This window comes from Engraulis encrasicolus, chromosome 8, assembly GCF_034702125.1.
Source record: "Engraulis encrasicolus isolate BLACKSEA-1 chromosome 8, IST_EnEncr_1.0, whole genome shotgun sequence".
Taxonomy (NCBI): domain Eukaryota; kingdom Metazoa; phylum Chordata; class Actinopteri; order Clupeiformes; family Engraulidae; genus Engraulis; species Engraulis encrasicolus.
In genome coordinates this window covers 9,488,904-9,502,567 of record NC_085864.1, presented here as the reverse complement: position 1 = coordinate 9,502,567, position 13,664 = coordinate 9,488,904, and the positions used below count along the sequence as shown (strand labels likewise).

Here is a 13,664-nt window from a genome sequence, read left to right as displayed (position 1 = left end):
CTCTATAATTAAACATATATACAGTTCTCATAAATATAAATTATGTACACAATTAAATAGTCAAAAAATAGATTTATAAACATGTACATATTGCATAGCATTTTTTTAAAGCACATTAATATGTGAAATATATAAAAAAAGATTCACTTGGTGAAACTTAAACAAAAAGATATCCAGCATGAATGGTTATCCCCCTAGAAAGTAGCATCAAAAGGGAGTACCTTCTGTGTGTACTTGGGAAATCCCACAGACCCCAAAGGACCCATGAAATAGTCCATCCACTCCACTGTACACAGCATACAGACTTTTTTTTTACCTTTTTATAGTCGAGTGCAGCGACTACACACCACCAGGCCTGGACTGGTACTCTGGCCTACAGGGCATCAAACGGTGGGCCGATAGTCCTCAGGGGTTGCTTGCGTTTCTTTTTAAAAATATATATTTTCTTACAGACATGCCCCACAAATTTGAGGGGGTTGCGCAAAAACACCCATCCCAGTCCCTGTCCTGCCACTGCATCAATGGGTCACAGGCCGCTATGTTTTTTTGGAGGGTTTGCACGCGACGTACAGTAGATCTGTTGAGCAGTCTGGTAAACAGGCTCCTGCCAGACATGGTTATTCCTTGAAAAAGGTTAGATGGTCATCCCAGGCAGTCCAGCCAAGGACTCCATAGCTACTGGTCAAAGACTTCAGTCTCCCTCCATTTCCATCTATCAGTAGGAATGTAGAAGCTTTATGCGGGGAAAAAACACAGACGTTCCGAATCCTGAACGTAGTGAACGAATCCTGATTTCCCTTTCGGTATTCCAATTGGATGGTATCATTCCATCCGGACAACGTGATAGAAACCAACATGATAGATTGGTTAGTGCAAACAAAGTGTTCTGTACTTTGATTTTTCACCAAAGAGTGTCAACTCGGAGCAGTATTAAATGAGCAGCATAAATAATAAATATCATATTTGGATAATATATTCTCGTGTTTTCCTTCGATTGTTTTTCTTTAACGTGTAAACAAATAGCAACAGGTCCCCCTGGACAGATGAGGTGCTTCTTGATCATACTGTTCACTGTTAAACCTATGAAAAAAGAAAGACAATAACTGTTAACACTTTGCTTCTAGTAACATGGCCTTTGCAAGGAAAACACAATGCATTTTGTCAAAGAATCAAATAATAAAATATTGTCAAACAACTATGTAACAGAGAACACAGAAGTGATGTGCAGCTAAATGTGCAGTAGAAACTAAACAACTGCTATAGATAACCACAACTACAACACACAAACAGAGAGGGAGAGACAGAATAAAGTAATTATGCTTACTTCAGTTGCTAAAACACACTGTTGTTCCATTTGTGAGATGACGTAGATGGGATGGTAGAGACCATCTTTGGAAAAGTTCCCAGGAGGAACAAATACGCTCGTCTCAGTTTTATTTCTAGAAGAAGAAAAAAAAACACAAATCCGTTGGTTCATGTACAAAGTGAACACACAATCACTATTTCATTATGTCATAAAAAAGGACATAGTTCAGACCATTAATGATGTCTGTTAATTATTACTTATCTCACCCTGTTTATCACGATAACTGTTATTTAAAACTGACTTAAAGGAACAGTCCACCTCATTTCAAGATAATGCTCATACGTACTTCCCAGTAAAGTACGAGAATACATAGTATTTTTCGTATATGTGTTTGCATTGCCTAGTTTAACAATAAAGCCAAATTAAGTGTAGCAATGCAAGTCTATGGGAGCAAATAAAACATCATAAAATGTACTTATAAACTACTCTGAAACTAATGTAAAATTCACCAGAGTGCAAAACAGCTATTTAATCCCTTCCTGTGATCACTTGCGGCTTGATGCTAATGCATACTTCCAGTGATTATACTAAGCAGTGCTAAAAATTCCGATACTAATTAATCTAAGTACTGAAAACACTGAGAAGAAATGATATGCACATTCATGAATAATGCTTGGACATACTGCAAATATATGAAAATCAAAAAAAGGTGGACTGCTCCTTTAAGTGTGTCTTCCTCAAGCATTGTTCATGTTAGTTAAACCACACTGGAAACATTAGGGTGGTTAGAGGTACTTAAATGCAGTTATGGGCTAAATGGATTCATTAGTTACAATCTAGGGCCACATATTCCAAATGATCTTGTTTTACCTGCCCAATTCAACCAGCAGATTACCTAGCTGAATTGGAAAGGTAAAACCAAGTCATATGTGGCCCTAGATTGTAACTAGTGAATCCATTTCGCCCATCACTACTTAAATGACTGATGCGACATGATGAGATTGTTGTCTTTGCCTCCCTGGTGGTGCCCAGAGTATAATAAAAACTTCAGTCCTAGTTAACTGGTGCTTGATTGGCGCAATGGTGTGATGTTTTACTGGTAGCTATGGTTCAAGGGCGGATTAAGTCATTTTGGGGCCCTAGGCGAAATATTAATATGGGGCCCTCAAAAAGGTCATCATATAGACATAAAATTCTGTGTTTTGGTGCCATTCTAGTGTTTTGTGTCATATATATCTTTGATTAATTTTAATAAGTGACAAAGTAAGATCAAGCCTATGTGTGTGTGTGTGTGTTTACCGCAACTGGTATGACAGTTGGGGCCCCTATGGAGGACAGATTTGGTCGGGGCCCTAGGCAGTTGCGTAGGTTTGCCTAATGGAAAGTCCTCCCCTCTTATGCTCCTGTGATGTAGTTTGATAATGTCAGATCCAGTGCTTGTGGCACCTGCTTGTCAAGGTGGTTAATATGTTTGGACAGGTCTCGTCACAAGACATGATACTTACATGTCCAGATTGTTCTTTGTGAATGCTTTGCCACTTGTCAGCTTGCTGTTGTCTGCCAACTTGTTCTTGTATTGCACCTTGTCCTCCGTTGGCGCCTCCAGGGTGTTGGGGCTGAGCACGACGTTCTTGTTGGTCACCTTCTCCTGGTTCTGGCTTGCCGTGATCAGAAAGGCTTCCTTCTCCCAGCACCCATTAGAGCCCCCAATTATGTTCACAGCGCTATGGTTGTTGGCCACCTCATTTCGAACTGTAGAAGCCAAGGCCTTTGCTTTGGGGTTGCCTCTCATCTGGTGCAGAACCACAATCACCGCACACACAGCAATGGTGAGCGTGACGAGCGCCAGGATAAATGGTATCGCCACGGTAGCTGGAAGGGCTTCCTCTTCCACCACCGTGGGATCGACCGGTTTCGCAAACTCACAACGCGGACCCATGAAGTCAGACGGGCACTGACACACGGGCCCACTGAAATGGGTGAAACACGTGCCACCGTTCTTGCAGTGGTCTTGGGCACAGACGTCGTCACGGATGTGGCAGTTCTTCCCTTCGAATCCGAGTGGGCAGGTACACGTGTAGTCATTTATGCCATCCACACAGGTGCCCGCGTGGAGACAGGGGCTGGAGGCACATTCGTTGATGTTTATCTCACAGTCGACACCTCGAAATCCAGGGCGACAGCGGCATTTCCTGCGGTCACCGAGGTCTACACATTGGCCACCTTTTAGGGGAGAAAGCAAAGCAAAAACAGTCAGCAGACAGAAGAGAAAGTAAAGAAATTCAAAACTCACAACACTGCAAAAAAAACATCTCACACACACACTCTCTCACACATTCAGTAATGAGATCCCGTGGGAGGTGTAATGCTAAAATTCATGCAAGACCAGTACGGGCAGCATTATTATCTCTGTCTGTCTATCGGAACAGACGGCAGCAGTGAAGTGAAGTCATGTTGGAACAGAATTCTCCGTAGTGAACAAGAGGGTGAAAAAAAGCAAAGAATGTGCTGGCTGCCAGACTTAGTGATGCCAGATAAGCGTTTTGCACAACCACTCTGACATATTACTCAAAACAACGCTTTTCTTCTGCGATGAAGTGTGTTAAAGGAGAGGAGAAGTCTGTTTTTGGCGTACCATTAGCACAGGGATCAGTGCTGCACTGGTCCATCTTCCTCTCACAGTTGGATCCCGTGTAGCCTGTGAGGCATGCACAGACGTAGCCCCCGTCCTTCTCTGCGCACGTCCCGCCGTTAAAACATGGCCTGTCTGCACACTTCATGGCACCCTCCTCGCAGTTCTTCCCATAGAATCCTTGGGGACAGCTACAAGAGTAGCCATTCTTCAGGTCCTGTGGAGAAAAAAAAGAAAGAAGAAAGACTTCTGTTAATTCCACGGAAAAGGATGGACGCCACTCAACAAAGCACCTTGTGAATAACTGAGCAGTTTGGAATAAAGGCTGTTCATAACTTACATTACAGCTCCCTCCGTTCATGCATGGATTGCTGTCACAGTCATTGATCTTGGTTTCACAGCGGTTCCCGGTGAAGTCTTTCGGACACGAGCATGTGTAACTGCCCTGGCCCGTGTTGGTGCAGGTGGCCCCGTTCCTGCACGGCTTGTGGTTGGTGCAAAAATTGAGGTCTTGGTCGCAGAACAGGCCACCCCAGCCCTCTTTGCAGTTGCACTGCCCTGGTTGACTGCATGTGCCGTGCAGACAGTTTGGGTGGCGACTGCACTGGTCACACGCAGGGCCTTCCCAGCCCAGTCGACACTTGCAGTCCCCAGGCTCCTCACAGAAGCCGTGGTCCTTGCTGCAGCCAGACGAACATATGGCTGGTGAGAAGAAATAAGAAGAGAACATTTAGAAACTTTCCCACACACATACACATCCCCCCACACTACACAATACTTAGACTCATCAAGTCTTTGTGAAGTACATTGTAAAAGGTAGTTGCTTTGAACCAGGCCAGCCAGCAGCTGCAGAGGCTGTTGCTCAACACTGGTTTTATTTTGTTCACGTCGGTTATATTCTTTTACTACTTACAGTGGAGGCTAATCACACACATATGTTTACACTTTATTCCAACTAATAGAGCCTTGGCACCTCTTAGGCATGTGTGATCATTGATCTTCCACATAACTTTAATTGTGAAACACTGCTTTCTATAAAACACAGAATTGTACAGTGTGATTCCAACAGTGGTCGGCATTGGCAGAGTACAGCACACCTCTACATTTCAACAGTACATCGGTATAGTGTATCTGACCATGCTGTTATTATAATTGCTATTATGATTTTGTATTTTGGCTTCATAACCTTTTAGTGCAAGCATATTTGCCACGTAAAACGGCCATGACGCACGAATATTGTTTGTAAAACACATGCTTCACTTTTATAGTGGCCTTAAGCTTTGTTAAAACGAGACCTGAATAAAAAAAAATACAAAAGAAGGGCCTAGGCTGCTTACGTTCTGTGCAGTAGTCTCCTCTCCATCCTGGCACACATACTCTGACTCCTGCAGCGTCGCAGGTAAAATGCCCAAACGTGTCATCGCGTGGACGACAAAAAGTTGAGCAGTTTTCTCCATGGTAATTCTCGTCGCAAACAACATGGTAGGAGAAGCCCAGTTCACTCTGCGGTCCGACATGAACATCCTTCGACCATTCCTCGCCGATGGTCAGTCTCCGTCGGACAGCCAGTCGGCCCAAAAGTTCATTCGTCTTTTCTGCGTCACAGAAAACAAATGTTGACCCCACATTAATGGTATGGCAAATGCAGACAGCAACATTCAAATGCCATAATACAATATACCAATGCAATTTATATGTCATCTTCTGCTGGAAAAAAATAAACAAAGCCCATATAGCCTACCTAAAGATGGCCCAGAGGAGAAGTCTGCGTTCCATGCCTCTAAAATGAGCGAAAACGTTCCCTGTGGATAGAAAGTGAAAATAGATTGGTTAGTCTATCGTTCGTGGATTATGGAGCAATTGGAAGAGAACATGTATATTACGAGTGTTGTTTGTTGTGCTTGTGTCCTTACCGGCCATTTAAAATGAAAAGGCACTTTAAGAGGTAAGCTTTTGAAGATTGATTCGTTATCAGCGCGAATAACGTTCGTTTGACCAGTTCCGTAGGTACACGGGGGTTCAGGTGAAATGACTTCTTGAGAATGCTTCAGGCATACGCGGAAAAAGATGTTGCACTCGCCGCCTTTGCAAACACCAGCAGTTGTTGAAAAAGAGTGCACTTTTAGCTCAAATAAGCCAGACGATTCTGCCTGTAAATACAAATACAGAAAATTTAGCAAATGAATGTATGGCGCCAAGGCAAGATTCACAAAGCAAAGCTATGACAGCTTAACTAACAAATTCTGTAACTTACCAATGGTGCCATTAAGAGTGTAAAACACGCCAACAAAAATGTAATCGCCATCCTCTGATATCCCTGTTCCTGTTATGCAAAACTGAAAATGTGTAGGCTATGCCAAATGTGCAGAAACAGACCTAGAAAGTTTAGTAGCCTTGTTCCTTGGGCTACTTAGTTAACAAAGTGAAATAAACGAATACAATAATAAATAGTATAAAACGATTGTATAAGACGGCAGCGAAACAAAAACGACTCGCTCCCGTTCTTCTTTTCTGTACTTTGAACTTTAACACAGAAGTTAGAGACGATGTCAAGTATATATGGGACTCAAAGGGGGCTGGCCGGACGTATGCAAATGAGGCGCGCGCAAGTGATTCCGATCACAGGGCAACGCTTTCGAAGATTTACGCGTGCTCTTTTAAAAACAACAGTCATAAGTTTAATATTCAACAGCCTACCACATCATACACATAGGTTAAGTCTGCATTTATGCCAAATAATGCCAAACATATTCAAACTGCATGATTTAGAGATGACAGATGATACTTAGGATGCATTGGTGCCTTTTTTGGGGAAGGTTGGTGTTTTGGGCAGTTTAATTTCCATCTTATTGAAGTAGGCGTTTCTCTAATTAACTACAATGTCTACTCTACTGTGATGAAATTGTGTGCAGTCTCACCCAATTGCCACATGGAAGGAGCTATGCAAGCAGGGCATTTGGCCCAGGGCCCCCTCCTGTATGCCTATTTGTGGTGGGACCCTTTTGCGCCTGGGCAGGCCGCATACGCCCCCTAGCATTGTCTTGCATTGGGACCCTGCGTTCATATGTTTCAACATTGAGCAATGTCCGTTTTAATTAGAGAAAGAGGACAGCGGCATTCCCACTGTAGGACTCACGCGCACTTTTTTCTAAATGTGCAAGGACATCTTAAGTGGTCTGATGGTGGTTCTAACATAAGGCATCCAACAGCCTATAGGAGCAGGTAGTTTATAGGCTAGGCCTATGTTATGTGTGTGTGTGCTTACTAAACATCATAGGCCTGTGAACTCGTTGGCCATATTTAACCAACTTCCAATCGAAATATGTAACCTATGCGTTTCGCTTTTCGTTTACATATGTACTCATATCCGATTCCTAACTCTTACATTGATGTGGTGTGACGTCGATACAGATGTTTACTCTGAAGTGGCCCGTGCGACTACCGTTTGTCACACTGTCGCGTGGCACAAATTGTCATGAAACCCCCTGGGGCTGCTGAAGTGTGAAGAAATTGCGAGCATATTGTCCTGGCGCGTGTGAGTCGCACGCTTCAGAGAAACCAAGGATGGCGTGTGTTGGTGGCTGGGAGCATCGATTGTGTGGCGGATGCTGAAGGAAAATATGAAAGTTTTGATGTTGTGTGAGTGGTTGTTGGAGTAATAATCAATCGTCTGATATATTAATCCATGAACTCACTAACTTCTTCCCTCTGAATTCTCACACTGTATGACGAACTACGATATGGTAGGCCTCCTGCGCGCCAGCGCAAGGTGCCCATAGCATAGGAAGCGGATCAATAGCTTTTGTGGATCCATTTGCCATTGATATGCTAAGTAGCCTTGGCGCGTGTCTCCTTCTGGTCTTAACTTTTAACTTCAAAGGACGCGTGCGCTATAACGAGGCCGTATTCTTCGTAGACTGCCTTATGGTCACCAGTCAGAGCTCGGGGAAACACGAGCAGTTTGGATACAACATTTGCGCACAGTGGTTTATTTGGCCGAGCTGTTGGTTCTTGCATCACGATGAATTAATTTAAGATTAACTTAATTTTAGAATAACGTAGGCCTAGGTCTACTCCTCGCACAATCCTGCAGGACTTACATCCCAACACAATCTACTGATGTAGGCCTAGGCCACGCTGTCCATTTATAAAACGATGCAGATTTATTAACTAAAAGAATAGTTCTTTGATAATGCGTGGGAACGCATGAGAACTTTCACACCTCAACACCTTGGCTGCACGTGTCATGGCTCAACAAACGGTGTGGTAGCTGTCGCCCTTGATGAGCCCGTGGCGTGTGTCTGGTCGTGGTGCTAAAATGCCGCGTGTGGGAAAGGAACAGGGACGGAAGGCACACGACACAGGTGTCATTGGCACAAGGCGTCAACAACTGTGGAAGTGTGCTTCACATTTAGGTGTGAAGTTAAATGTCTTATTTGCCGTTTGGACAAAAGCATCGCACTTGGAGTCATTAACGAGACAAAAAGCCTTTCAGATGCGACGAGTCTCGTGGCAAGACATTTCAGCTGTGCAGTTCAAGCTATTCTGGAGATGGAGACGACCCAGTGACAATTATGTAGTCCGTTTCTCTGCCAAGACATTGTGATGCGAATACTAGCCTTCTATAAAATAATTATAATTAGGCCTAGTCAGTTTAAACGTAGGCATATGCAAAAGGTTCAAGTAATTAAGGGACAATTGACTATGGTGAGGGCGCATGCAAGTTTTAATAGGTGGCGTAGCACTCAGCGGTGGAGCCAGCCAGAGCCACGTGCCAGTGCGCACGCACAGACGTAAAGGTGTGTAAAGTGACAGCATCTTACACGCGTGGCCAGATGGACAGATCGACACGGTGCAATCTGTGCCGTTTGGGAAATAACTGCACAGACCCTTCTGCAGACTGTAGTTTCGTTTTGATGACGCCCTGTTATTTGGTTACCGACACAGCAGCTCTCCATTCATTTCTGGCGCACGACCAGAGATGGAGGTAATTTGGAAAGTAATTAAGTACCCTCTTTATTCATACTGTTCTAGGTTAACAAGGGATGTAAATAAAACCTTGCTTGTTGTAAATATTTTGTTTCCGGCACATTGGAAATATAAACATAGAATGATGACAATTCAGAGGTAGAACGGGCCAGATAGGCCTACGCATTGAGTGCCACGTCTTTCCACCCAGTCATCACGGATGTCATTAATTTATCACTGAGCCACTACACTAGAATGTGGACAAATCTTACAAAGGTGGTCTATGCGGCGAAGCTTGCCAAACAACATAGACACGCGTCATCTGCGAAGGTGACACACAAACGTAGAGGTGCGTAAAGTTTTGCGCAAAGACAGTGAGCACACACGTAGCCAATTGGTGGACATGGTGCAATCTGTGCCATTTGAGAAATAGACCTAGGTACATGCACACACTACACACAGCACAACACGTCTTATTTTAATAATTTGTTCATGCCATTATAGTCGAGCGTGCGACGCGGCAGCTCTCCAATGTTTTTGATGCTCGACAAAGATAAAAGTGGTTATTCGAGAAAAATAAATAAATGTAGGTTTTGTGTTTACTCGTGAATGTTAATTCATTTGTTGAATTAATTCATATGTTTAACAACGGGTGTCGAACTGATACACAACTAGTTTTATTTTGTTAATATTTACAGTCCATCACACTGGAGATACAGAATCACTGACCCACGCAGGTAACAGTTCGGGTAAAATGGGGCAGATACGCTTTGAGGGAGGCGTTTGTGTTAAATCCTACGGACCCGTCACCCTGAATGTAATTAAATGCCATACTATGTCATACAATGCTATACTTTTGTATTTTATTTGTGTAACAGGTTGGACTAGGTCCCCTGTTAGTGTGCATGTTGTAATTGAAAACAGCTGCCCGTGTGGGCGAGGGTGGAGCCCTTCCGGTTGGTATAAATTGCCTACTATGTTGTCTGTTAGCCAGGTGTGGCTAACCTCAGTACCGGTTGGCGCTTGGGGAAGCCCTGTACGCTGGGTGAAGTAGGTGATGTTGGCGTGTTGGGTGTTGGACCCACACTGGAGCGCGTAGAGCGCAGCTGAAATGCGGACGCCAGGTTGCCGCATGTAGCCTAACCGGCTCGAAGGTAAGCCCTTCTGTGTGCACCTGGCGATAGCCAATTATGTTTGTACTGTGGCTAACGAGATGTTGTTTCACCGGTAGCATGTCATTTTTCCGACACCCCTTTGGTCCGATTCGTCAATATTCCGAAAATTTCCCATTAATCCTACAGCCCACTAACTCGAAATAATTAAATGAAACCCTTTGCTCCGACAGCTCAATGTTCCGACCAATTAGCCTACTGTTTGGGGTTGGTCATCATCCCAGGTCGTATGTCCTGCTTTTCCCGGTGCCAAGTAGACTTCAGCTGCATGCGCTGCGACGAGCACTAGATGCCGTCTGAGTCGGTCTTGCTGTGCTCTTACCAAAACCACCCCTAAACATAACCTGTCATTAATGCAATGTTGCCAAGTTTTACAATTGTGCCCTACCCAAAACCATTCCTAACCCTAACCTGTCAGTAGGCTATTGCAATGTTTCTGAGTTTTAAATTTGTGCCTTGACCAAAACTTTCCCTAAACCTAACCTGTCACAGACGGCAGCATGACCACTGCATAGGCTTCAGACGGTGATCTAAAGCAGCTTCTGGTCGGAACATTGGACTGTCGGGACAAAGGGTTTCATTTAATTGGTAAAAAGTTATCTGAGACTAAGTGCTGTAGGATCAATGGGAAATGTTCGGAACATTGACGCATCGGACCAATGGTGCGTCGGAAAAATGAGCGGACCCCGTTTCACCGCAGCATTGCATGGTGAAGCAAGGGTCAACCGTAGACTTCCAAGCTCAATCCAGTGCTTCCCAATTGCAACTGAAGGTAATATCTAATTAACCGTCACTCTGTGCCTGTGGCTTTCATGCCACACCTTGCTCATTGATAATGGCATTTCCCGGGCATTAACCCAGTCTGTCTTGTGCTTTCTAGGTTGAGCACATTATTGTCAATTGGCTGGGGTGGGGGGACGCCGCCGTCCTTTCCCGGTGTTTGTGTTTATTTTGCTTTTTACCACCACGAGCTCTTTTAGTAGTGGCAGGTTGTTGTTCCTTTGCGCAGGTGCGCGACGCTTTCGTCTTTCAGCCATACGGTCTGACACGGTCAGCTCCAGACACCCACCCCTTAGACAAGGGATGAGTGATTGGGGACTGGGCGGTTGAGATTTGTAGCAGTATCGTGTAAACTTATTGGTGAGGTGTAGATCCCCTGAGTGGTATAGTAAACTCTCTGCCAAGAGGCCTGATTTGATAAACATAGGCTACCTCTTCACTGTGAATCATTTCAGTGTGCTGTGACTTATTTTGTTTATTTTGATTATGTTTTGTGTGTACAGTTTTGATTAATTGCAGTGTTATTTTGCATTCGCAGTGCAGTGTGTAGTTAACACACTCAGTAAATTACCTGTACTAGGCCTACTCAGTGCTCTTGCACTTCAGCCGCCTCTGTTTCACGATACCTACCTGTATTGACTTCTTCAGTGGAGTTAAAACTCTGTTTGTGTATATGATCTCAAGTGAACTGCCTGCACATGTTGAATACAAGTAAGACTGAAAGCAGAAGAAAATAAAAACTATTGTATGTGCAACAGCTGTGTCATCCTTTGTCATCTAGAACCTGTCGGGGAAAATTGTATTTTTAACATCTGGGTTGTCTCACCCTTAAACGAGACTGGCGTAGTCACCTTTTAAAACCTAATTGCTTAAAAGTTAGTAATCCTACCAACCTCCAATCTGCTACATTTGTATGCCCTATAAGCTAAACAAGTCACACATTGAATGCCTGCCAAAACACAGACACGCGTCAAGAGTGTGACAAACGTAAAGGTGCGTAAAGAGACGCGTGGCCAGATGGGTGCAATCTGTGCCATTTGTGAAATAGCTGTACAGGTCTGCCTCTGACCCTACTCTGTTTTTTAACCAAGTAATACACGGTCCCTCTTAAAAATTAGCTGTTACCAGAATGGTAATGACCAAGTCGTAGTGTTAGTAAAGGCCCTGTGCACACTGTGGTGGTCACTGACTTTGTACTAGTAGCCTACTATGGTGGGAAAGTTATTTCCAATGACTATTACAGTGTTTCACTGGTGGGGCTGTGTGTGCAGGGGGTATACCTACAGCATAGACAAACAAAAACAGAAGAAAAATACAAAATTCCTCATCACAATAGAAGTCAATATGCCTTCTTCCCCTTCTGAAATGCCTTGCGTGCTAAGAATCAAGGTGTCCAGCTGCATCTACCCGGATTTATGTTGTTCTTGTTACCATGGATCATCTAACAAAGGCCATTTATTATATAGTGGTCTAAAAACCAGCCCATGCAAATATCAAGTAGTTACTTAGATGTTTTGCCATTTGCATGCAACTCTGTATGCTGTAGCCTATGTGTTAATCACAAAACGGTTAGCTTTTTTGGAATGTGATTTTTTTTTTTAAATTACTGTTCAAAAAGAATGGACACCATATCCAAATTTGGCACTTTATTGTAGATGATGCTTGATGATTTAACTGCTGACATTATTCATTGCCCTGAAGAAGGTACTCATGCCGTAACGTGTGGGCCTTTTAAAAAATATGTCCATGTAGGCCTTATATTAATTCATATTAATAAAGACATTTTAATTTGGAGTGCCTTAGTCAGAGAATTTATTCTCATTTTTGAACCCGATACCATTAGTTACCTTAGATGTGGAGAACCTCTAATATATCCTATAATATCATTGAGTTGGCCTCCATGGTACCAAAGTTAAACTGCTTCTCATTTACAGGGGAATATCTACAGGGACATCGATTCACTGACATGTTTACATTTGGTACATATCTGAATAGTTGTAACTGATTTAAAATGTACTAGCCCATAGAATATGATCAACCATGTATTGCCTATTTTTTTTTTCTTCGATATGATACTAATAGGAGTCTGACAACCACCTTATAAGAAAGAAACTGACCGTAATACTTTTCTCTTAGGCCTACCTAAAAGCCAGTTCTATAGATTAACAAGACTCTGCCACTCTGACAATGACCTCATTCAATGGGAAGGTAGTACGTAGAAATGAAACAGCGGTTCCAGGGCGATAGGCCTACTGCTCAGTGTGTGGATACAGCATATCAGAATACTCTTTTCAAGTTCAGAGTTGACCTTTTGAAAAAAAAGTGTTAAAAAAGTAGTATTACCACCTACACTTCCCAGGCCCACATTAGCAAAAAACTATCAATAAACACTGACATATTCTAACCACAGATTCAGCCCTTTCTTTTTTCAGGACCCTGCTTTGTTCACAAAAGAGGACCAAACCTCTGTAATAAATTGATTAGAGCTAACTTCTTACCCTCTCCAAAACAAACACTGCTAACTCCTATCGAAGAAGAGAGTTATCCCTGTGGCAATTGTGCTCATCGTCATAATTCAGTACATTTTTAGGAATATTTATTACAAAGTAATAAACTAGCATTTACTAGTATGACCAAAGTAGGCCTACAGTAAGTTTTGTATACGGTAATGTCTGGAAATTCAAAATGGTGGACCATGGAGAAGATCCCCCTTTTCATGTATGAAAAGTGCAATTTTCCCAGTCATAATTATTGTATACTTAGAATTTGATGGTGGTGGTAAGTATTTGTTAAAAAGGTAATAATT

General features: G+C 43.1%; 1 protein-coding gene across 1 annotated transcript; it reads right to left on the bottom strand.

Moving 5' to 3' along the window:
- LOC134453488 (delta-like protein C) lies at positions 1 to 6,446 on the bottom strand. The gene is made up of 9 exons (XM_063204292.1): positions 6,193 to 6,446; positions 5,852 to 6,088; positions 5,680 to 5,740; positions 5,276 to 5,533; positions 4,279 to 4,640; positions 3,942 to 4,155; positions 2,812 to 3,529; positions 1,325 to 1,439; positions 1 to 1,080 (listed from the first exon to the last, which is right to left on the bottom strand). Exons 1-9 carry the CDS (start codon positions 6,241 to 6,243, stop codon positions 1,075 to 1,077), a joined length of 2,022 nt encoding a protein of 673 aa, XP_063060362.1. The 5' UTR covers positions 6,244 to 6,446; the 3' UTR covers positions 1 to 1,074.
- Between the last annotated feature and the right edge of the window lie 7,218 nt (positions 6,447 to 13,664).